Genomic DNA, 26255 nt, shown 5'->3' with positions numbered 1-26255 from the left:
CTTCTGTTTGTATAAAATCATATAAAACACTATATAAAAGGTAGGTATTTATCCGTAAATATTGGTAGGTATTTACCCGTAAAAATTTATCTGTAAATATCCAATAATATTCATTATTGAAATGAATGGTTAGCAGATAATGTGCTTGGATGAATTAAAGTAACATTTTGTTAAGATTATTGCATAAATGTTAATTTTTAATTATGTAATATATTACATCCCCACCCATCTCTACTTTCCAGAATGGGTGGGAACAGAAGCCTAGGTTCTGACTTGGGGTCTGTCCTGTAGAAGCTGTCTGTGCCCAGGCTAGGCCCATCACATCCCGGAACTTCACCTTCCTTATGGGGGGTTACTGGGAGGACCACAGAGAGGGGAAGTGAGAAAACACTATAAACAGTAAAACAGTAGAATTATTATATGTTATAGGACAAATATAATCCCTGGGAACATTTTATTTGTTTATTTGTTTATTTTATTTTTTGGCCGCGCTGTGCGGCATGTGGGATCTTAATTCCCTGATCGGAGATCGAACCCGCGCCCTCTGCAGTGGAAGCGCAGAGTCTTGACCACTGGACCACCAGGGGAAGTCCTTGGGAACATTTTAAATTTTAGAAAATGACATAGAGGAATACTAATCTCAGATATTTGGATAAATTGTAAAATATTTAGATTATTTTTCATCCGTACGTGACTCTATAAAGTTCTCCTTTCAGGACTTTAATGTTACGACTGTGAAATTGGTTATGTCTCTGTCTGCTTTGGAAGTGGCAATTATTGCTAAGCAGTGAATAATGATTCCTAACAAAAACTAATGCCTGCTTTCCCTTCTCTTTAAGTATTTTTAAAACACAATAAATATTTTAGTCATTTTAGAACTGAGAATTATCAAGTATTAATACAAATATTGAGTTGTTTAACCATGGGAACCTACCATAGAAAATGAGAGCCCTTTTCCTGTTTTGTTTGTTTGTTTTTTTAACTTAAAGAATATACTGAGTGTATTTTGCCATTGTTTCTTGGAACATGAATACTGAGGTTTCGTTTTCCTTCAAGAAATCGCTGTTTTCTTCCGTCTAAAAAACTGGAGAAAATAATTACTGTTTATAAAATTGTCTTAGGTTTGTTTGTCACCATAGAATGTGGATACCACAGGGAATGACTTTGAGAATAAGGAAACATTTATTTTTTTAGTTTCTTGTCTTTTTTTCCCCTAGATTTAGATTTGTTTTGGTTATTCAGCCTATTTATTTTAAGAAGCTAAGCAGCTTGTTTCCTGTTTTTCCAATTCTGTTTGACATTTAAAGTGACTGAGACATTTGGAATGGTTCCAAAATTGAACTGTTTTTTTATGTGAAATAGAGTAATTCCCAGGGCACCATGACAGAAAGTGAGAAATCACTTAGCATGGCATCTTAAATGGATTTGGAGTACTAGCGTGTGCTTTAAAATAAAATTTTTTGAAGCCATATTACCACTTGAAGGGGGAAAAGAAACAACAAAGCTTGTATTTGATAGAAAACGGAAGAGTGTAGTCAAGAGTATTAATACTCTTACTGAATCACTTTGCTGTGCACCTGAAACTGACACAACATTGTAAATTAACTCTAATATAAAATTTAAAAAATTTTTAAAGAGTATAATACTCTTAGCAATGAATTTAAAGATCAGGTGTTAAATATGAGTAGATTTTCAATGTATATGTGGTGATTTATCGGGAATTAGGAAGTGATTCATTTAGAGTATAAATCTTTGTAAGGACCAGGCCATCAGCAGGGAGAGGACAGGAAGTTAGTAAGAAACGTATAAGAAGAGGGAAAGGCATTTAAAGTCCAATCATTCGTGTGTTGTTTTTCAGCCTGTGTGATCAGAATGGACAGTCAGGGTTTTTGTCACAGACAGATTTCTGTACCAATTTACCTGGAAAACTAGAAACTATGAAATCAACGTTATTTTGCACGCAATTTTCATGCTTCTGGATTGGTAAATCTGTTTGTTTCAGGCCCCTAATTCTCTGCCCCATATATAACTTATGTCAGAATTAAAGCCATCGTCTGTGTTTCTGAGTTCCAGAAATCTTGATACTTGATTAATCCCTGTTCTCATCCATATGCTTTCCTTATGTAAACATAACTTAAGTGCATTTCTGTGGCTTCTCTAGTTGTTTGTGAAGCCAGATGGTGGTAGTTATAAAAAATTAAAGTCACATATTTTCCTACCTATATTCATTCCTTTTGCAGTTGAAAAGTGCAGACAGAAGAGTCCCAGAAGTTTATGTATCCAGACACAGACATCTCCAGATGTGCTCTCCTCAGAAAAAACACTTGAGTTGGCTCAGTATAAAACAAAATGTGAAAACCAAAGTGGATTTATCCTGCAGCTCAAGGAGCTTCTTTCCCATGGTAATACCAAGTTCGAAGCATTAACAGTTGTGATTCAGCACCTACTGTCTGAGGTAAGGATGTGTACCCTCTAAACAGCCTTCTCACTAAGGTAGGGGCAGGCGGGGGGATGGGCAATGCTCATGCTCCTGTCTTGTGAATATCTTTAAGTTAATGATTGGTAAGATCATATATAATTCACCCAATTATGCTTTTGTCAACTCACTGGATACCTGAGTCACTCTCTAGAAATCTGGGATTGAAACGTTTCTTAGTACTTCTCTTTCTCCTCTGGGGTCTGTTAGACCAAAAACAGTGAAAACGTAATTGCCTCTTAAACTTCTGTATACCTCTAGACTATATTAGCATTGCCAATTAAAAAAAATTAATCAGTCGATCTAAGAAAGAAATGCAAAATTTTATTTGAGCCAAATTGAGGATTTTAACCTGGGAACAGCATCTCAGAAAGCTCTGAGAATTGCTCCACCCCTTAGAAGTCAAGGCACAGTTATGTATACGTTTTTTGAGACAGAGGGCGAAACATTATTGACAGTTTACACAATCCAGATCTGCAAGTACAAAGTGGTTGGTCATGTGACCCCTTACAAGTCTAGAGGGAATGTTATCTTTAAGGAGTTGGCTTGGTGCTGGGGGAGTGTTGCTCTTTATGGTTGAGCAGGTATTTCTCCTGATGGGGGAGGTCTGGTCCATGTATAATGCAGATACACAATGCACAGTAGAAGGGAGAGAGGAGGCCAAAGGGCAGAGAAAATTTTTTTATGTTTAAAGTTTTCTTGCCATAAAATATGAATTTTATTTCACAGCATTAACTTTTTTTTCACTTAATTTTTTATCTAACTATATGTAGTTTTCCATATCACACTGAACTTAATGCTTTGAAAAATGAGGTTGATTATATTTATGGGTCAAAGAACACTTTTTTTTTTTTTTTGCAGTACGCGGGCCTCTCACTGTTGTGGCCTCTCCCGTTGCGGAGCACAGGCTCCGGACGCGCAGGCTCAGCGGCCATGGCTCACGGGCCCAGCCGCTCCGCGGCATGTGGGATCCTCCCGGACCGGGGCACGAACCCGTGTCCCCTGCATCGGCAGGTGGACTCCCAACCACTGCGCCACCAGGGAAGCCCAAAGAACACTTCTGAGATAACTCCCAGTAGTGGTCTAGGGAGTCTTCAGAATTTCCATCTGTTCCTATAGTAGTTTGTGGTACAACAAACATGAAACAGATTTTCTTTGCTTACTTACTCTTCCCTGATACTCTACAAGGATGTTCATTCAGGAATTAGTTAAAATTCATTGAGAAAACCAAGTTTCCATGAACGTATGCTACTGGCATAGCAACAAAAAGTATAATTATTTAAGGGGAAATACTGGGTTGAGAATGTAGCTTGAGCTCTCTAGATATTTTTAAATCACTGTTTTAACGATGAGGATACCTGACATCTCAAGAAGAATACTGTTCAATCTGCTTGTTCTGTAGTTCAGTTCAATCCAACAAACCTATACTCAGTTCTTACAGAGGCTGCTCTGATGTGGTTGCCGTCTGGGGCAAAGGGAGATGCAGGTGAATGAGACTTGGTCTGTGCCTTTGACGAGCTGCTAAGCTAGCAGACAGTTTAAATCAGTATTTGGTGAACATTTTACAGCTTTGTTCGAATGAACTTTTTTGAGGGGGAGATGCAGACATTTACCTAGTTTTTTGTTTTGTTTTGTTTTTGTTTTTGCGGTATGCGGGCCTCTCACTGTTGTGGCCTCTCCCGTCGCGGAGCACAGGCTCCGGACGCGCAGGCTCAGCGGCTGTGGCTCACGGGCCTAGCCGCTCCACGGCATGTGGGATCTTCCCGGACCGGGGCACGAACCCGTGTCCCCTGCATCGGCAGGCGGACTCTCAACCACTGCGCCACCAGGGAAGTCCCTACCTAGTTTTTAAATTACAGTAGCATACAGTATTTTTGCTTTTCTTTATTATATAAGAAAGGAATTTTGAGAGTTGGTTTATGTAACCAAGTAAGCTAAATTGGAAACTACATAACGTCAAATGTAGGGAACAATTAGTTTGTCTATTTAGTGATAAACCAATTATTTATTTTACTATCTCTAGCCTAACAACCCCATGTTCAACTCTTTTCTCTCCTTTATCTCCCACATGAAAGCAGTCAAGTTTGGTGAGTTCTCATCCCACAGTGTTTCTCCCCTTCCTCATCTCCTCTTTTCTATCTCTACTGATGCCAGCCTTGTTCAAGCCCTGGATAACTGTCTCCTGGATTATGTTAATAACTTCTTAACCAGTCTTGAGGCTTGCACTTTTCTCCTCTGTAATCCATCCCAATCACTGCATCCCAAAGCATTTCACTCTACTGATTACCTTCAGTGGTTCTCCATTGTCCACAGCCGATTTGCCCAGTATGGTAGCCACTAGCCTTAGGAAGCTATTGAGCATTTGAAGTGTAGCTAGGCTGAACTGAGATATGTGGTAAGTGTAGAATACACACAGATTTTGAAGACGGTATGAAAAAAGGATGTGAAATATCTCATTAATAACTTTTCTATTGACTGTATGTTGAAATGATAATTTGGACATACTGGGTTAAATAAAATATATTGTTGGGGTTTCCCTGGTGGCGCAGTGGTTGAGAGTCTGCCTGCCGATGCAGGGGACATGGGTTCGTGCCCCGGTCCGGGAAGATCCCACATGCCGTGGAGCGGCTGGGCCCGTGAGCCATGACCGCTGAGCCTGCGCATCCAGAGCCTGTGCTCCGCAACAGGAGAGGCCACGACAGTGAGAGGCCCGCGTACCGCAAAAAAAAAAAAAAAAAAAAAAAAAAAAAATATATATATATATATATATATATATATAGTCAAATTAATTTAATCTTTAAAAAATGTGGCTACTTGGAAATTAAAATTACATACATGGCTCACATTATATTTCTCTTGGATGACTCTGGTGTGTAACTTGGAATATAAGACTCTCTGTAATCTGGCACCAACTGCCCCTTTAACCTTCCCCTCACTGCCGGTATGCTCCAGCTGTATAATCAGGAAGGTAAAGGAGAAGCAAGAGGGCTTTAACATTTGTTGAATATTTACCAAGTACCAGACATTCTTACTTAATAAAATCCTCTCCAAAACGCAAGTTGGAGTTTACAAAATAAGAAAATTGAGGCATAGAGCTGTTAAGTACTTGACTATCTTATCATCAGATGGCTGATAAGAGGAGGACCAGGACTTGAACCCAGGTCTAGGACACTATGAACTCAGAATCCCCTGTAAACTTCCTGTACTTTTTCATCTTTTGCTCAAATACCATTATTGGGCTACCACCCTTCTCCCTAGTACCTACGTGTTCAGATCTTTCTTATATTAGCATCGCATTACTACCTGGATTTAATTGACTTGGATTCATTATACAAACCGCCCAAGTTAAAAATGCAAATTAAATAGATGAGACCGTCCTGCCTTCCATGCCTGTCAGTGAGCAAAGGCCCAGGAGTGGATGTGAGGTGGACAAAGGAGTCTTGCTTCAGCTGTATTCTCAGTCCCTTGGTACCCCATGTGGCATGACCCTTCCACGCTGCATGTGGTCCTAGTGTTTAAAGATACTTTCCTTCCATACGACTTGGCCCCTAAACACAAACCAAACATTTTATCAGGTGATCAATTGGAGAAAGATTTGGTCCAACACTAGAGAAAATATTTCACTGGGTCGGGCACACTGAGAGATGCTTCAGTCCACTGCAGGGCAGACTCTTAATGAGTTTCATGGTTTCTTGTATCGCATGTGAATTTCATCTTACACCCAGTTTGGATCCTAATGCCCATGTAACTGTGATTCTGTTGAATTTCTTAAAATTCAGCTCAAAAACACCCTCTTTTATGAAGACTTTCCTGGTCCTTCTAGCTCTATGTTTTATCTTCTCTCTGTATTCTAGGAGCACTTATATTTCTCTGTCACTCTCTACCTAGTAGGTAACCATTTCGAAGTTGTTTTTACTTTTTAAGACAGCTCACTGAGAGCTGGATCTGTTTCTGGTGCTTTCTTAGGAAGCCACCCCAGGTGCTATGGCAGTGCCTTGTACATAATAGATACGCAGTGTGTATCTCAATGAACAAATGGATCAATAAAGAGGACGGAATCCCAGATGTAAGATGAACATATAAAGTCTTTATGTAAATGTTCTTTGCTCTTTTCTAGCTCTTTATAATCAATCAGCAAATATTTACTGATGGCCTAATGTGTACGGGGAACTGTTAAAAAACAGTTGGAAAGGAAAGATATGACCAAGGAAAAGTTAAGCAATTTTTTCAAAATTTTTACTTAACCCTTTGGTTCTCTCATACCCGTTATAGAAGTGATTGATATATAGATATGTAGATATAGATTGTAGATCTATACTGATCTATATATACATATATATCTCGTTATTGCTCATTTTTCCTAAACCGTTTCAGAGCATTAAATTACAGGTAAAAATCGTTGATTATAGAGAATCCTGGAACTGTCACTTATCCTTTTGTTGCAAGTCTATTTAATAACTACAACTTGGGCTTCCCTGGTGGCGCAGTGGTTGAGAGTCTGCCTGCTGATGCAGGGGACACGGGTTCGTGCCCCGGTCCGGGAAGATCCCACATGCCGTGGAGCGGCTGGGCCCGTGAGCCATGGCCGCTGAACCTGCGCGTCCGGAGCCTGTGCTCTGCGACGGGAGAGGCCACAACAGTGAGAGGCCCGCATACCGCAAAAAAAAACAAACAAAAAATAAAAAAACCCTACAACTTTACCACTTTAGTGGTAGACATCATTCATTACAGAGCAGAAGTTCTAATGCATGTCTCATGAATCTGGAAACCAATACCACACTTCCTATTTCTCAGAGGACACACTGTTGTTAGTTTTAGTTCTGATTCTTGGTTTATCCTTGCATGGTTGTACAGTGTTCTGTGCAGGCAAACCAAGTGCCAGACAGTGTTGATGGTAGTGATCCCAATTTCTTCATGAGAGTTTCTGGGTACCTCAACCCAACCTCTGACCAGTTATTCAGTGTGCCTCCAATTCTGTTTTTGCTAGTGGAACCTAACCTAAAGTAGCACCTGAACAAAGATGAATTTTGAATGACACTAGCAGTCTATGGATAAAAATGTCTCAGACCAAAAAAAAAGTGGACACGATTCATCGTGTGGTAGTGGGGATGGAGAAGATCAGAGAGAGCATACATCTGAGCCATGCGACGTGGCTCTTCCCTGCAAAATCCCCTGTGCTTTTGACACTCTCCCAAGCTAGCAAATTGAGGCTCAGTGATGGGATGACAGCCGGAGACTAAGTGCCTGTGTCCCAGGGACTCCTAATTAAATTATGGTGAGTCCATTTTTTTCTTGGAGCACTTTATATATTTAATGTATGAGTACAAAAGCATTTTTCCCAACCAGATTCCCACCTCCCTCTTTTTTTTTTTTTCTTTTCTTCGCATTGTGTGGAACTCTGCATGTTACAATACAAAGAAAATTAAATAAACTTGTTATCTGGACCATAAAGAGTTTATCATCTAAGACAGAAACACTGATATAGGAGCAGCTAAACAAAAAGAAACAGGCAGTCAGTATCTAAGTGACAAATGCATTTTGTCATCTACAAAGAAAGGGTAAAGATCTTAAAGGGCAAGCTACCAGGAGAGTCAGGTAGAAAGTAACACTGAGTATGTGCCTATTAGGATATGGGCACTGTGGTCAGCATTTCACATAGGATTTTTAAATCCTATGTGAAATTTAAAGCCCTTGGTTTTTTAAAGCCCTATTTAAAGCCCTTGGTTTTTCCATTGTCCTGTACTGCTTCCCCTCAGATGAGGTCATCTGCCTTGAGTTATTGGGCCTGGATGTCTTAGTTCTACCTAGGTTTCAAGCTTCTTGAAGCAGGAACCATGTCTTAAATTTTTTCCATATTTCCCCCAGCATCTGGAATGGTACTTGGTAAGTTGGTACTGAGTAATAAATTGCCAACCAATTCAGAAGGATAAATGTCCTGTCTAGGTGTGTGGGGGAAGGGAGTAGTATCTATGATTGACAGTTAGTATTCCCTGAAGGCTTATAGAATGGGTCAGGTACAGAAGACCAGGCCTTCCAGCTTGTGGAGGTGGGACATGCATGACAAGCATGACTTGGACAGAAGAGGAGTAGGGAGTCTAAACAGGGGCTGGATGATTGAGGTGCATGGAAGTTTATGTTTTATGCACTCAATGGAAGACTCTTGCTGAGCAAGGGCATTTGTTTGTACCCAGAATATGGGATAAAAACCTACCAATCCTCTGCAAAATAGTGTGGAGGGAGGCTTTCCATAGTTCAGGAATGGGGTTGGCGAGGATGAGGACTAGGGTGGAGGCATCACTAACAGAAAAAGTGCAGTGGATTCAAGACACATTAGCAGGGGAGAACTGACCGACTGTGGCACAACCCATTAGACAAGGAAGAGTCCAAAAGGATCCCATGGTTTTCCTGTGGCTGCCACTGGGATGGACAGAGGTTGGAAGACATCGATGGCTTCTGGGCACTGAGGAAGGCTGAGTGCAGTGGAGCTGGGGGCAGTGTCCCCATGCGTACAGTCGGCCCTTGGTACCTGTGGGGACTGATTCCAGGACGCCCCCCCAGCCCAACAGCAGGTACCAGAATCCGTGGATGCTCAAGGCCCTCATATAAAGTGACGGAGTACAGTTGGTCCTCCATGCCCACATCCCAGGTTCCACATCAGGGATTCAACCAACCTTGGATTTCAACTGTACTGAAATTGCTTGTCCACAAAGTCCCTTTAATAAGCAAAAAGACTGCCTTGTAGATACTTGTGATAGGCTGTAAAAGTTCACAGAATCACTCCTGGAAACTTTACACCAACTTAACTTTTCAATTTTCCATATTTAAGGATTTCCGTAAATTTGAAAAGTGATTTAACTTCTTGCCAGCTTTTCCTTCTATTAAGGATTTAGCTCTAAGAAAAGAGTGAATTTTAAGCAAGGTCACCGAATGTGTTACAGGACTGCTTGCGTGTATCTAGCAAAAGTCTTCTGGGTCTCCTGTCACTCGAGTGACTAAACTTGCTGATACTTTAGAAAACTCATTGCTTGTTCACTTTTTAAAAAATGGACTGACTGATTTGTGATTTCAGAACAACCTAATACTACGTTTTAAAAATCAGGCATTTAGAATATCATTGGGGCCAAACTGTACTCATTGAGAAAGTGTCCCTTAAATTCCAGTCACTGGTAACTGTCCAGGACAGCGCTGGTGTATCGTTAACTTCCCTAGCTCTTCCGTGAGAGACTATTACAAAGTAAAAGGTAAAAACCGTAACATATATCTGATCTCCAACTCTCAATTCAGCAGGTCACACTTCTTAAAATGCCAGGGAACCATGTCGTAAGCATTCAAATGAATTTTTCTGGAAAACATCATTCATTTTATAATGTCATGTGAACTCCTACGTCACAACGTCACAACACACACGTTCACCGTTCCTCACCTCGTCCATAACTCACTTAGCACACAGGTTTTGGAGAATAAATGTCCTTTTTCTAGTAGCAAGTATGCTCATCTAATGACCCCTAATTAGAGAGGGGAATTAAAAGGTTCACAAGTCTAAAAATAACTCCATTATCTACGCGGAGGCGGCCGGTTTTTCTTTCCCCTGTACCAGCTGATATTTGAAAGTAAGTGGCGATCGATCAGTCTAAGCGCTGGCTCTCGTTTTTCATAAATGAAGGGCTGTGGCTTTAAGCAGTCGCAGGCAGCCTGTGCCAAAGGCAGAAGCTGCAGCCTCAGCTCCTGTGAGGAGAGAGGCGTCCCAGGCACACGCTAACCTGCAGGATGCGAAGTGAGGCCAACGGAAGACCAATGGCGCTCCTCCTGGCGGAGCTTTGAGTGTAGACCGACCGGACTGGTGGGTGGCGTGGCCACCTGCGCGGGGACGGGAGGGGGGGCTTGGAGACAGAAGCTGGAAAATGGGCTGCTCGGGCAGCAAAGTGTGCCTCTATTCTCCGTGTGCAGCAACGAGGGTAATTAGTATTTGTTTATAGTGCTTTTCTGGAAGAACGCCAGGGGCGAAGGCAGAGGTGGTCTGGCGGGAGGGGGAAACGCTTTGAGTGACAAGCCACTCTCGCCTGCAAAGGCCGGTCTCATGATCTCCGTCCGCAGCGCTGCGACCCAGCTGCAGTGGGAAGCTCTGTCCGGGGCGATCCCTCCCGGGGAGGGCATTTCCAGAGAGCTTTGCATTCTGTCTTTTCCTTCCTTACACGCTGGTGGGAGGGAAACTGCCTCGTAAGAAACTGTATCTAATTGCTGTGTTTGTACAAGCATGTGTGTCTGTGCGCTTGCGGATGAGTTGCTGGTAACTTAGAAATGGTTCTCCTTGGCGAGATTGATAATTGCTTTTCTGATTCTGAAACAGCTGCCTGGTTTTCTTTGATTCATTTCTCTAACATCTCCTCAGAATGATCGCTGCTCCAACATATTATCATCCTTAGAAAATAACGTGTAGCTGAGTAAAATTAATTTCATTTTGTTTTTAAAGGATTATTTTTTTCGCTGTGGCTATGTAAGAGACTTGTGTGTCTTCCTTTTAGAAGTAAAGGATTGGCCTCCTAAGGAAACTTTTCTATTTGCAGATATAGGGTAAAGTTCATATAAGTGCATGTGTTTAGAACATTAGATGTTTATCGTAGACTGATTAGGCCTTTATTGCCCTTGGAGGAGGAGAATGCATTATGTCTTAAGTACACCTTAGCTGAAGGGTTCTGGGATCAGCAGGGAAGCATGGCTCAAAGTAAATATTTTTAAACGGGCCATTCAGTGCCTCAAATGAATATTGCACAAGGACCTGAGAAAATACAGATTTTTGAAATGTGAATTTCCTTAACAAGGAAGGGACATCTGTGTTTTTTAACAACACAAACTGTTAGCCTAAATGATGCATATCTTGGCTTCTCAATTCTGAGTCTCATTTTCCTGGTGATAACAAATGTGTGCTTTACTGAAAGGGACCCTCTTGAAAACATGAGTAACTTGATGTGTGTTTTCCACAGCAGGAGGAAGCCCTGAAACAACACAAAACCCTATCTCAAGAACTTGTTAACCTCCGGGGAGAGCTAGGTAAGAGCTTTTTTTTCTTTCTTTTTTTTCCTTCTTCCAAGTTTTTCGGGTGGAGGGGAAAATTGTCACAGTTGGTTTTCCTCTCTGCGTGGTGTCTGGACCTGCATGCTGGCAGTGTTAGCCACTCGCTCCAGTATCTGTGCAAACACTGACCATCGACGTTGCTGTTGAATCTTGGCAGTTTGACCTCAAGTTCACAGAATTCTGGGCACTGATCTGACTAAGCCCAGCGGAGTTTCTGATGACCAAAACATTTCTTTTCCTGAAGAGGGGGACGGAATGCTTTTTGTAATTGTGTGGATTCCTGTTAGATAATTCCGTCAGGTTTTTTTCTTTCCAGAACCGTCTTTCATATGAAAGAGCGGTGAGGAAATTCCCTCTCCAGTAGCAGTAAATATATTGCACTTCCTTGGGTGCTCTGTGTGTAGTGGGTATAGCATTGGAAGGCACACTCTGTGCTAAGCTTCCAGCTGGACTGGCAGTGAGAAGGACCCAGCTCCACAGGAAGCCAGGTGTCTCCCCTGCCTGTGGCACTCACCCCCCAGGGCTGCTGTTCCCAGGCCGAACTCTCTTCTAGTTCTTGTCTTTCCTGGAAGAGCCCTGGGTTGGTGCAGCAGAGACAGTGCTGCCTTTCCTACCTCAGCCTGCGTGTTGGAGTGAGCTGACTTCCTCGGGAGCCCCATGCGCTGTAGGCACCATGGCCCTAGACAGTCAGCTTCCTGCTGTAGCTTCAGCCAGGTCTGGAGCAGTTCATTGAAAGGCTGCCTTCCTTGCCCTTTGCGGTTTTCTGTGTGTGCTGAAAGCCTGTGTAGGTACGTGTATAAATAATGCAAAGGCAACAGCCAGAGTTGAAAATTATGTTCGTCTAGTTCCAGGAGAAACTGCTCGTTTTTCTTTGGACAACACCAGAGTTGAAATACTGTCAGTATAATTCGCTGGACTTGAACCCTCTTAAGTCCCCGTCCCCTACCATGCCCGGGCAAAGATCAAGTAGCCGTGAACGTGGGGTGAAGACTTCCGTCTATATTCCTCTTCTTTGTTCACCCCCCGATGCAGGGCAATGCCAGACTCCTGACTCACCCTGATACCTCGCCCTGGGCATCATTTTCTCCTGATCTCAGGAAGGACTTTTTTTGGGAAGAGTAATTGTAGGACAGATGGAACTTCAGGACCCCAAAGACTTGAGAGTTCTAGGAAAACAGTTCAAGGAAACCACAGATAAGAAACAGCCTGGCTCCCGGGGATGTTTAAGGCTCTCTGCCAGGTTACTGAACGTGACTGGTGTCCTTTTGATTACCCGGATGACCAACTTAACTTGCTTTTGTCTGCGCCTTAAGTAATGTAATGGATATAGGGTTAGCAGATCAGGAGAGAGGTCTTTTTTTGTGTGTTTCAGGGTTCGCTCTAACCCGGTAGAGGTGGAGAGGAGCCTCCCTGGGGGTTCACGTTTCAGCCTCCCCCCAAGACGAGGCAGACGTGCCAAGGGAACACTGTTCTCATTCAGTCCGTTTGAATGGGGGAATCCTCTTTCCACCTTTCAGTGGATAACGCGATTCAGTGACCTCAATGGGACCCAGGGACTCATTACCTCCCGTTAGTTACTTAGCCCGACAGGAAATAGCTGTAGCCATTTGCACGCACTCTCACCTTCCCATCTGTGATAAGGAGCCGTGCCCCGGTGTGGCTTTACTGCTGCTCTGGGAGTGTCAGGATGCAGCGTTTGGCCCGTCCATATCATCCGGTCACCCAAGGCCACACTCTCAGGAAGTGTGGCATTACTGCTGGTGAATCAGATCGAATTGTTCATGTAACAGCGTAGAGCATTTGGGGGAAGATTTTTGGTTCCATGAGGGGAAGGGAGAGAAGCCTTCTTCTGATGGAACAGTCCAGGAAGAGCGTTCTCAAAGCTGCCGGTTTCGTTGATTGTGCATGAGCTGCAATAGGAATACGTTCACACCGCAGAGTTTACAGCCCAGTTTTAGAATCTGAGGCAGTGGTTCAAAGCGGTTAGACTGTGTGGTCATACTCTCCAGGTTCAGATCTGTGGCGCTGGGTGACCTCGGGCAGGGGGCACAGAGCACACGCCTCCTGTCCCAACTTCATTCTTTGTAAAATGGCGGTAGTGTCTGCCTCAAGGGTGGCCACGAGGATTACACGAGGTAACTTGTTGCAAAGCGTCTACCACCAAGTATTAACTGCTATTAAATAGTAGTTGTTAAGATGCATGCAGGTGACAGCTGTGTGGTAACTGCATTTGCTATTTTGCGAGGGCAGAGACTCTGCTGCAGAAGGGAATAGTAATTCGACTAAATATTATTAGAAATGCCTTAGGACAGGTTATGTTTGCTCTTCACGTACAAATGGAAAGGTGAGATGAGATGGATCCCTTCCTGATACGTTAGAAGCGCTTGGGGTGCGGAGTCCACCGTCTGGGTGTTTGTCCATCCGCTCCTGGTTAGAAGTTACCTGACTTCTTTGCGCACAGTTTGCTCACTGGTGATAGGAAGTTAATATGCGTTTTGCTGGATTGTTTTGGAGTTTGAATAAGATGATAGTGCATGTGAAGTGACTGGTCCATCACAGGCAACTCAAGAAAAGGGAGCCGCCACCATCAATGCCATCAAAGTACCCACCTTTCCCCTCTGACATAATGGGGCATCATTGGTGTCGCTTTCCCACTGAGTAGTTTTTCTTTACCTCCTCTATGAAAATCGAGGCAAGGTTCCCAACTGCTAAGAACTGCAAAGAATAAAGGACAACTCGTAAGCTCGGGGGCACTGAAGCCCAAGTCACGTCTGCACTTTGACCTTGGGCCTCTCACCGCTGCGGCCTCTCCTGTTGCGGAGCACAGGCTCCGGACGCGCAGGCTCAGCGGCCATGGCTCACGGGCCCAGCCGCTCCGCGGCATGTGGGATCCTCCCGGACCAGGGCACGAACCCACGTCCCCTGCATCAGCAGGCAGACTCTCAACCACTGCGCCACCAGGGAAGCCCAAGTCTGCACTTTTGATCTTCAGACCTCACTGCCTCCGATATCTCCTCCCCTGACTGACTTGCCCACTGTGGTCTCACTTGTTTCCTGACAGGTGCCCTCTGCTCCCAGGTTAACCCAGCTTATTACCTCCAGCACAGCCTGTGTGTATCTGCATCTGAGCCATGCCTGCTTTGTGGAACAACATACCATTTGCTTCTGCAAAAAACTCTTTGAAAACCCCCTCTCAGTCTCCTCAGAACCAAAGCAGGAGGCTCCCTTTGCTCCAGAGAGCCCTTGATATTTTGCATTTGTGTATATACTATATCTTGTGTTTTCCTATTGTCTTCAGACAGTAAACTCTTTTTTTTGGGGGGAGGGGGTCTTTGTTGCTGCGCACGGGCCTTCGCTAATTGCGACGAGCGGGGGCTACTCTTCGCTGTGGTGCGCGGGCTTCTCATTGCGGTGGCTTCTCTAGTTGCGGAGCACGGGCTCTAGGCACACAGGCTTCAGTAGCTGTGACACATGGGCTCAGTAGTTGTGGCTCACAGGCTCTAGAGTGCAGGCTCAGTAGTTGTGGCACACGGGCTTAGTTGCTCCGCGGCATGTGGGATCTTCCCGGACCAGGGCTCGAACCCGTGTCCCCTACATTGGCAGGCGGATTCTTAACCACTGCACCACCAGAGAAGTCCCCAGACAGTAAACTCCTTAATTGCAGAGATCCATTCCTGCTTCCTATGAGAAAAATATATATATGCTTTCCATTTTCATGGGTAATTGATAAATATTTATGGGCATTTTAGGTTTTAAAGTTTCTTTTCTCTCTTTTTTTGGCTGCACCACATGGCTTGTGGGATCTTAGTTCCCCCACCAGGAATTGAACCTGGGCCCCTGGCAGTGAAAACATGGGGTCCTAACCACTGGACTGCCAGGGAATTCCCTAAAGTTTCTTTTTATTTAAGAACAATGTGTGAAAATTAACGAAAATTGTAGAGTGAGGGGTAAATAGCCCATAGCTCCATATTTTGGCATATTCCTTTGTTTATATGAATGTATACCACTTTGCACTCTTTTATTATTATTATTATTATTATTATTATTATTAACGTATAATTTACATGCAGCGGGATGCTAATTGTTCCATCAGTTTGACAAACACACACACTCATGTAATCTACACCTTTGGGTTACGTTTCCAGTAGACCCACTTCCCCTAGAAGCAAACACTGACCTTATTTTTATCATTCGAGGTTAGTTTTGTCCATTCTGCAATAGAGTTTCATGTAAATGGAAACACACGATAAATGCTCTTTGTGTCTGGCTTCTTTCACACATAATGTTTTTGAGATCCTTCCATGTTATTGTAGATACTCTGATTTTTAAACTTATGTCAGGCACTTTCCCATTTTGCCTCATGGTCTTCATACGCTTGTGTTTAATGATCATGGTAATGCCTTTTGAGTGGATGTAGCATAATTTCACTTACCCCTTAAATAATGTCATCGTAAGGCTTTCATCGTCGGCTGTTCTTCTTACCCATTCCCATGGTTTCAACTACAACCCATAGGGTGACGACTCACAGATTTATTTCTCTAGTCCCCTCCTTCCCAAGCTGTAAATACTTTTTTCCCAGTGAAGAGCTGCCTGTAGATGAGCCAGTCCAGTGTAATCAGACCTTCCTGACTCCCCAGCCCCTTGCTTTCGGAATACTCTGCAGTGTCTCCTCATTCAGACCTATTCCTCAAAGTCTGTTCATCACCTTCTGCACTGGATTATTATTCACTTACCACCCAGGCTGCCAATTAAGGTCATAACCCTCTTCCTCCATCCTCCACATGATACCAGTCTGTGTTCTAAGTGTCGCCCAGATCCATCTCTCTTCAGCATTCTGGCTGCTTCTGTACTAATGTAAGTCCTGTAATTTCTCACCTGCAGTATATCCCAGTGGTCACCTTGCCTCCAGGCCCGCTCCTCTCTTCTCCAAGTGCTACCAGGACTATACTTGTAATAAGTCTCTACTGGACATCTTTAACAAACATAAGTGACTCCATTTTGGCTTTGGGAAGAAGTCCAAGCATACTAAAGTCACCGTGTGTGATGTGTCTGTAACCTTCCGGTGTAGCTTCATGGTGTCTGACCCTCATTCCCCTCTCTGCACACCTTCCTCTTCCCTCCCAAGGTTGCAGGCAAAGGCTCATTCATGCCTTGTTTGTGCCTCCTCTCTGTTTGAAAGGCTCTCTCCTCTTCCCACTATCTTTCTATTTTTGCCTCTCAAACTCCTTCTTCTTCTCATTACTTATTTTTAAAGTCTTAGCTAGAATACCTTGTCTTCAATTCAGTTTCACCCAAATCCTTCAGACAAGTGAACTGCACCTTCTACTATACCCTTCAAGTACCTTGCTCTTATAGGCATTTGTTTATAGACCTCTTTTCACAGTGCAGAGCTGTGAGCACTTCAAGGGCAAGGCCAGTATGTCCTTCATCTTTATAGCTCTACCAGCTAGTACCTTGGGCCTGGCAGTTAGTACTTCTGATGCTTAGTACTTCAGAGAATGAATGATTTTACTGCTGAGAATGGTAGCTAGGGAAGTTGGTTTTATCCTTATAATATGCTTATACTTGATGGTTTCTGTACACAGATATTTTCCTATAAACTGTTAAAAATAAGTAATAAAGTAAGATGAGCTATAATTCTCTTGAAGACATTTTACATTATGCCTGACAATCCCAGTTAATTAGGTCATTTTGAAAATGTCAGCCCTCAAAATAAATTACAGTTCAATTTAATGTTTACATAATCCACAGCAAACATTTTACCTCTGAGATATGGAATAAATGTGTCATGCTGATTCTTTCTATGGTCATGTTGGTGTAATGGAGAGCCATAATTATGATCTTTTAGGGTTCCTACTGTATTTTTTTATTGATCTTAATCATTGGAATCACATTTTTTCATCTAAATTAATGAAGAAAAAGGTAGTTTGTATTTCACAATTATTTTCTAGCCATCAGAATTAATAGCTAACTCACATCTTTTTATACATTTGTCCTGATTGTTCCTATGTCATGATACAAATGAGATTTTAACCCTTTATTCACTAAAAATTCCTGGAATTCCCATAGTAATGGTTCAGAAGACTAGTCGATTTTGCCCTCTGTATGTAAAGATGATGGGTATGGCAGCGACATTTATTGAGTGCCTACTCTTTGCTGACATCAGTGTTCATCTCTAAGTCTACTGGTTTGCATTGTATAGGTTTGCACTGTATAGGAAGGGAGGGAGGGAGGGAGGGAAGAATGAATTGAGGCTTAAAAGTTATGTAACTTTCTTAAGGTCAATAGGCTAGAAAAGCAAAACACCTGGATAAAAACCTAGGATGGCTAGACCACCAAACTCCTGTTAATTACAAAAAAAGAAACCATGGTGAAACTGTTGGAAAGATGGGGAAATCATGTGATATAAACACTAGTTTGCATTGATAACTACTCTGGGGATCTTCTTATTCAAGTCAAGAGTTCAAGAAGTATTATTAGGTTAAAATATCTTGTTATTATGTACCAGGAAAAAGTGACTTGTCTCTGCCTAAAGCAGTGTACACGTTGTCTAATCAACACTTGACTGTGTCTGTGAACTAACCTCCCTTCACACCTTTATGGAATGTGTTCATTCTTTCACTAGGTTTGTGTACAGTTATGGTTTAACAAGGTTGTATATTTAGAGTAATTTTAAAACTCTTTACAGTTAAGCCACTTTTGAGTTGCAGAATTCCAGAAGTGATTTTTGAAGTGGGCTTTAATGAAAAATCTATTAATATGTAATGAAAACCAACCATATGCCAAAACAATTCTTTATCTCACTGAGTTGATTGAAGATGGAGTTGATTCCGTCTTAAACTTGGCTTGTTCTTTTTCTATCCTTGTCTGTCTGTCCTAAATTTAGACTTTGGCTGGCTGTCTCTATAAGTGAAAGGTTAGGTTCTTTCACCTGTACAGATGCACAATATCACCAAGTGTGTCTATTCTGAAAGCCTATTGAGTCTTCTTCCTTGTCCTGGTCTTTTCCCTCACTTGTCCTTGTCCAGTTTTGATATGTTCGGTTTTTCCTGATTTAATGTAATTTGTCTAGAATGGTGGTTCTCAAACTTCACTATGTAATAAAATAGGCCAGATTAAAACTGCAGATTCCCGGTTCTGACTCGGGTGGCTTGGGATGGAGGCGTCCACTTATAATGATCATCCAGGTGACTCTGATGCAGGTGCTCCCTGGGCCACACTTTGACAGCACACTAGCTGTCCAGAATGTTGTTCGTTTAATGTAAAAAATATGTGTATGTAAGACTTAAGTGAGCAGAGTAAGAGAATAAAACCAAATAGCTCTGGGCTTCCCTGGTGGCGCAGTGGTAGAGAGTCCGCCTGCCGATGCAGGGGACGCGGGTTCGTGCCCCGGTCCGGGAAGATCCCACATGCCGCGGAGTGGCTGGGCCCATGAGCCATGGCCGCTGAGCCTGCGCATCCAGAGCCTGTGCTCTGCAACGGGAGAGGCCACAACAGTGAGAGGCCTGCATACAGCAAAAAAAAAAAAAAAAAACAAATAGCTCTAACTGAACTGAGTCCATTCTTGTACATAGGCTTCCGAATCATATGCATACCAGTAACTTTGGGTTTTTTTGTTGTTTGTTTTGTTTTTTTTTTAAATTCCAGGTGGCTTTTTAAAATTAATTAATTAATTTGGTTGCATCAGGTCTTAGCCGCAGCTCTAGGGCTCCTTAGTTGTGGCTCACCGGCTCCTTAGTTGCAGCTCGCCGGCTCCTTAGTTGTGGCATGCAAACTCTTGGCGGCATGCGTGTGGGATCTAGTTCCTGGATGGATCAAACCGGGGCCCCCTACATTGGGAGCATGGAGTCTTAACCACTGCACCACCAGGGAAGTCCCTGCCTACCGGTAACTTTGACCTGCCCTTTTGAACCTTGCCCCCTAAACATGAATCATCAGGGAGGGGACACAGAATAGTGTCAGACTCACCTGTTCATTAATATTAAATTTATTCTTTTGATTGAAATGTGATTTCCTTAAAGTCTGAACTTACTTTCCTCAGGCCTGAAGCTTAGAACATTTATGCCGGGTTATTCAGCCAGGCTTTTGACTCAGATCCACTTTCCAGCCTAAGTGTTTTGATTGGTCCATGGGACGTTTGCTGTTGTGACTATGAGAGCATCTGTTGTGCAGCATGCTGTTGGCCAGTGACTAAGCTGAAAACCAGCAAAGCCTTTGCAGACTTTTATTGGCAGGGAGAACCCAGGGCTCCGTGGAGGCCCAGCCGGCACCTATGTACTAAGATCTGTGACTGGGCCAGACCGTCATCCCGCGTGTGAATAAGATTTCATCAGGACTGATCAGTGTAGGGAGAAAAAAGATCATTTTCTTACCTGCCTCACTTTGCAGTCTCTCTAGCTTGCACAAGATAATTAAGCCCTGTTATTCTGAGGTGCCCATTGTATGACTGCATGAACTTCTCTCTTAATGCATCTCAAGTTGAGAAAACAGCCTCTTGGATCAGGTTGTTCCGTGTTCTGTACTATAGAACCTGCACTGAGAAGGGCTGAGCGGATTGAGTTCTAGACCCGGTTCTGCCACGTCCGTCCCCTCTATAGTCTAGTAAAGTGAGATTTAAGATAATACCTATGTTATTAACTCAAGACATGACTGTATTCTATTACATGGAATAATAAATACGAGAGCACTTTGTAAAGTCTGAACTGAGTTTTAAAGGGAAGGTGGTATTATTTATCGGAGAATGGATTTGACGTTGCAGTTGGTTTGTGAAAGTAAATTCCTAGTAAGTTGTGATTCGTGGAAGGCTTTTGAAATCAGTTCTTGTCAATTCATATAATGCCCAAGAGCAATCTGAAAGCTATTTATAGCTAATTTCGAAATTCAGAAAGAGACCGTTGTGTCTCTCACATGTCTGCCAAATTTTGTGGTCTTGTGAAAAAGCAGGACCTTTGGGGAGCAAAACCTGGGGCTTTTATGAGGAGATGACCATCCCACAGACAGTCTGTGAAGAGTCACTGCACAAAATAGAGCGCTCTTCCACCTTATCCTCACCCAACCGTAAGGCTAGCAGGGCAGGTGGTATTTAGTCCTACCTGGCGTATCAGGAAACGGATCTGCAGAAGTTGGAACTGCTTGTCGTTGATAGTCTAGGTCCCTGCCCTTCTGTTGTTCTCTGGGCACCAGCCTCTCCACAAAGTAGCATTTTACTTTTTAAAAAGGGCTTCTTGGTTACTTTGTTCAGGTATATTATCTCCAATTTGAAGCAGATTAGACCCCAGTTTAAGAGAGTTACCAACATGGTCACCTGCCCTGGAAGTGTGTCACGAGCAGATTTCCCTTCAGAGAATAATACTATGAAATAATCGTGCTACTATGATAGAAGGTTATGTCGCCATTTATGGTTCTGGGGTTGGGGTACGGGAGAAGTAACGTAAGATAGATATTTGTTTCCCCTTCCTTTTATACACAGGTGGTAGAGTATTATACATGCTGTTCTGCACCTTGTTTTCTGCTTAGCATTTCTTAAAGATCAATACACAGAGAACTTCCTCAATATTTTTTCAAATAGCTGTAAAATTATTTTTTGGAAACTATTCCATTATATAGATATACCGTAATTAATTTAACCAGTTTCTTCATGGTGGACATTCAGTTGTTTGTAATGTTTTGTTCTTACAAAAAATGCTCTAGTGAATAGCTTCGTATGTCCCTCATTTTATATGTGTGGGAGTATGTCCCACACATATATTCTTAATAGTGGAATTTCTGGGTCAGAGGAGTATGCAGAGAAAATATCAGACAAACCCAAATTGAGGGACATTCTGTAAAATGCCTGACTTCAAAATTGTCAAGATGATGAAAAGCAAGGAAAGACACATTCACAGATCAGAGCAGATGAGGGAAATGTGATGAGTAAATGCAAGTGGCTATCTTGGGCTGGAGCCTAGAACAGAAAGAAAGGACAAAGCTTGGAGTTTAGTTAATATTAGTGTGCCAGTAAAATTATTTCTTAGTTTCGACAAATGTCCTGTCATAATATATGATATCAGCATTAGGGGAAACTGGGAGAGAGGTATCCGGGAACTATTCTATCCTTACGAGTTTTATGAAAATCTAAAAATATTCTAAAAAAGTTTATTCTTAAAAAGGGGGGGGCATTAGTAGAAAAACTGGGGAAATTGGAATAAAGTCTGTAGTAGAGTTCATAGTATTGCTTCAACGTTAAAACCTTCGTATTGACAAATGTCCTGGCTTTACATAAGATGGTAACATCTGGGGAACCTAGGTGAAGGGTATACGGGAGCTCTTGGTACCGTCTCTTTGTACCTTTTCTATCAATCTAATAAAATTATTCCACAATTATAAGTTGTTTTTTATTTTTTTATTTTTTATTTTTTTTATTTTTTTTTTGCGGTACGCGGGCCTCTCACTGTTGTGGCCTCTCCCGTTGCGGAGCACAGGCTCCGGACGTGCAGGCTCAGCGGCCATGGCTCACGGGTCCAGCCGCTCCGCGGCATATGGGATCCTCCCAGACCGGGGCACGAACCCGTATCCCCTGCATCGGCAGGCGGACCCCCAACCACTGCGCCACCAGGGAGGCCCTATAAGTTGTTTTTTAAAAAGCATGTCTGCCCTGAGAAGTGTGTGCTGTTAAAGAAAGGGATGGAGGGGTGCCCAGAAATAAAAGCAGGTGAGGTGCCCGGAGAGAGAGGCTGAGAGAGACCCAGAGGAGGCAGGAGAGGCTGGACCGGACATCTACCTCATTGCCCTCCTGGATGGTGCAGAGAAGGGAACCCTGCTCAAGGAAGGGCTGGCACTCACAGCAGGCCTGCTGGAAGCATCTAGGGAGAGTGTGGGTGTACAGCTGGGGAATGAAGTCATCTTGCTTTCCTGTTTGTCTCTTCTTTCTGTCATGAACTCTTGTATGGCATCGTGAAACTTTGCATGATCTTCTGAGTAACCTTACCTCCCTAGTTTTCTTCTTCTTTTTTCTCTTCCATATTTTATGTCCAATTTAGATAAAATTATGTCCAATTTAGATAAAATTCTTTTTTCTCTTCCATATTTTATGTCCAATTTAGATAAAATTACCTAAAAGTTGGAGAAATTCTATTGCATATAATGCCAAGAACAGTAGTATTAGAAAGTGAAGCTTTGGGGTGGATGTGTCCCCTATCCTCGTGTGTGTGTGTGTGTGTGTTTACCTTCTTTGAATACTAGACGAGCAGTGCATCTTTGTAACTGTCACATTGTGTCATGGACACCCCTCCCCACCAAGCATGTCTTTGTGGACTCTTCAGACACATTTGAGTCATTTTGTCAAAGCTAGCAATAATGACAGTCACATTTGTCGCATACTTAACTCTGGTCAGGCCCCGGCCAAGTGCTTCACATATATTTTATTTAATCCTGCAGGGAAGGCACTAGTATTAACGCCACTTTAAAAATAAGGAAGTTCAGGCTTAGAAAGCTTAAGTCATTTGCTCAAATCACATAGCAGGTAAGTGGTGTGGCTGAGATTTGAACCTAAGTGTTTAGCTCTGTTCTGTTAAGACATTTATGTTCCCGAGAATTAAAGTATTTCTAGTTGTCTCATGACGAAACCTGCTACTCAGATATAAAAATTAAGAAAGCCGTGTATCATTTCAAAAGAATACTAACAATTTAGGGCCATGGTTGTGTAATGTTTTTCATTGTAAACAGTACATTTATCAGTCACCAAAGGGGAATCGGTCTCCATGAGATGGAAATAATAAAAATCTGACCTCTTCCTCTTAGGAAAGGCCACCAGGACCAATGAGGTAATGGCTGTACTTCAGTCCTGGGGAAAAGTGCTAAAGGACCCAGGACGAAGCCACTTCTCTTCTCAAGGTTATATTTGATTCTGGCATTGGGCCTTCTGAAGATGTCATCCAAATAATCGAAAAGGAAAAATTTCAAGCATTTCACCACTTGTGAAATATTTTTTCCTTGCTTAGTTATCCATGTTTTAAACTGTCAGGGGAGCGTCTCTCTGTTTTTCCTGTTCTGTCCTTGGCCTCGAATTCTTCTAAGGCCTGGTTCATCTCAGGTTGAAATGTCAACTTCCAGCTTGTAACGTGGCCTTATGTTTTAGGGCTGATCTTTTTTTTTTTTTTTTTTTTTGCGGTACACGGGCCTCTCACTGTTGTGGCCTCTCCTGTTGTGGAGCACAGGCTCCGGACGCGCAGGCATAGCGGCCATGGCTCACGGGCCCAGCCGCTCCGCGGCATGTGGGATCTTCCCAGACCGGGGCACGAACCCGTGTCCCCTGCATCGGCAGGCAGACTCTCAACCACTGCACCACCAGGGAAGCCCAGGGCTGATCTTCTAAATGAGTTGGTTTCTTTCTTTTGCTTCTTAATTCTGAAAACTCTGTCTCTCATTTTAATTAATAGATTGCTGGAGAGGGCTTCTGCATTTTCCCAATATGGGCACAAAAATGATAATCCATCAGTTTTTCTGCAGGCAGCGGTCTCTTTGGTGTCCTTTGTCACAGACATGCTTTTAAAAATTGCCTAATAGAATGATTAAAACAGCAAGGACAAAAGGACTACTTTGTGGATTTTGCATCCGTGCGCTAACTTCATGAAAACAGGATCGCCTAACACTGTGCGAAAACTCCTTGCTTGGTCCGAATTCTGAAAGATTCATGTTTGATTTTGGCTGTCTTGGGTGTTTGATTAATTGACTGAGAGTGAATGGAATTCTGGCGAATAAGCAAGGAAGAGACAAAACTGAGAACAGAAGTAAGAGCCCAGGTGGCATAGAAATCGCTCCTAAATTGAAATAAGTACAAGGAAAAGGCCAGGACTGAAACCCCAGGCTGGCGTCCCCGACTCTCCCCACGAGTGTGTCCAGCCATCAGGGGTGCTGAGAACCCTTGATACAGCGTTGACATGTGTGTCCTTTAGAAAAGTATTTCATGAGTCTTTATGCCAGATAAGTGCCTCCCCAGGAGCCCAGGCCCGTTAGCTCAAAGTAGAGCCATTTGTGTGAGGGATCACTTCAGCCCAGCTGTTCCTGCACAGCTGCAGGCTGATGTCACCACCTGGGGCCGGGCCTGCCTTGGGACTGTTGTCCTAACAGCAGTAACCACCGCTGCCCCGTCCGACCCATTTTTTTTCCCTGTACCCTTCCTTCCCTCCTGTCCTCCCATTACCTCTCTGCACAGTGGCCAAGAAAATCAAACACTATTTAAGCTTCTTTAAAAAAAAAAAAAAAAAAAAAAGAGGAAACACTCTGTCTGGCCGCCAGTGTGAGAGGACTTCCATCTATCCTTTTTGATTTTAAAGTTATACAGTTACACATTCAGACTGACAGTCTTTGATTACAAGCAGATGTGTTGAAATCCGGCAGGTGTAGCATACTGCTAACTTCTCCACGGAAGCTCTTCTAGTTTTTGGTTCACTTAGACATTTTATCTCAGATATGAGCATTCAGATGAGATAGAATTTTTTGTTTTGTTTTTTACTTTGCTGTTATCTGAAATCCTGAGGGAATTAAGTCAGAAGGCTGTGTGAAATCAAGATTTCTCTGACTAGAAAAGCTATTCTGATGCCTTTATTGACTGCTCGCAAATAGTTTTCTACTGTCTTCTTTCATATAGAGCTGTAACATGGAATTCACACAAGGAGGCTTGTGGCCCTATCATTTTATTTGTATTATTTTGGAAAGGCGGTGGAAGCGAATACGTTTCCTTCTTTGGCTAACATTTGCCTTCGTGAATCACTTTTTCCTCCTTTGATAAATAAGTAGTGATCTGAGGAGGGCATTCTGTAGCAAGCAGCATGGCCATCATCTTTTAATAAATTCTTTTAAAGAAAAAAATAACTTCCCAAACAGAGTCCCAAAGGCCTGAGTTGTCGGTGCTGTTGATGATCTCTATAATCTGGCCCGCATCTGCCTTGTTGAGTCTTCTCTCCAACTTGTCTGCCTTGGGAATGTTCTAGTTCCCAAGGTGCACTGTGCAGGCTCCCCGTTGCTCATCGTGGAATACAGTTTTTACCCTCGATATCAGGATAGTAGTTCTTGCTTTGTTTTTGCCTTTACTGTTAGTTCAGTAAACATTTGTGGGTTTATTTGAATTTTAAGGGTTCTCTTTAGCAGACACTATGCTTGTCATTATTTCAATATGACTTATTTTGCTTCTGAAGGCATACTGATATGGGACAAGTATGGGCTGGTATTTCTACTGCCATGTGGCATATTCCCAAGAAAACAAGTTACATCATTGCCCGAAATTCACCCCAGGAGCCAGCCAATTTCCCACTCCTTAGGTCAGAATAATCATTGATCTAAACTCTCCTCTTGTCCTCCCTAAAACAATCGTTTTCCTTCCACTACTCCAGAAGTACATATTCCTTACCAAAAGAGACATAAGGATTCCTTTATCATAAGCAGACTTACCAGTACCCATTTTGCATGAGTCCATGGGCGCTCCGGGGTGCTGAGAACATGCATCCTCCTTACAGAGTAGCACGCCTTTCCCCCATATCTAACATCAGTACAGGAAGCCTGCAAAAGTCCAAAGTCAGGCTTCCCAAGAAATGATAGAGCTCTTTCAGGATTTTTAAAAAAATTTTATTGGCATATAGTTGATTTACAATGTTGTGTTAGTTTCCGGTGTACAGCAAAGTGAATCAGTTATATATATATACATATATCCACTCTTTTTTAGATTCCTTTC

The 26255-nt window shown here is 42.8% G+C and overlaps 1 protein-coding gene across 1 annotated transcript in view; it reads left to right on the top strand.

Annotated features, from left to right (window-relative positions):
* MTUS1 (microtubule associated scaffold protein 1) overlaps positions 1-26255 on the top strand; it is a 103694-nt gene that overhangs the window by 64800 nt on the left and 12639 nt on the right. The window contains 2 exon segments of the mRNA XM_082608644.1: positions 2241-2455; positions 11458-11524. Of these exon segments, the coding sequence (XP_082464770.1) occupies positions 2241-2455; positions 11458-11524 (282 nt within the window).

This window comes from Mesoplodon mirus (genome assembly GCF_964341445.2).
Source record: "Mesoplodon mirus genome assembly, chromosome: 20".
Classification (NCBI taxonomy): domain Eukaryota; kingdom Metazoa; phylum Chordata; class Mammalia; order Artiodactyla; family Ziphiidae; genus Mesoplodon; species Mesoplodon mirus.
The sequence above is the reverse complement of the archived record's forward strand: the minus strand, read 5'-3'. Positions and strand labels throughout refer to the sequence as shown.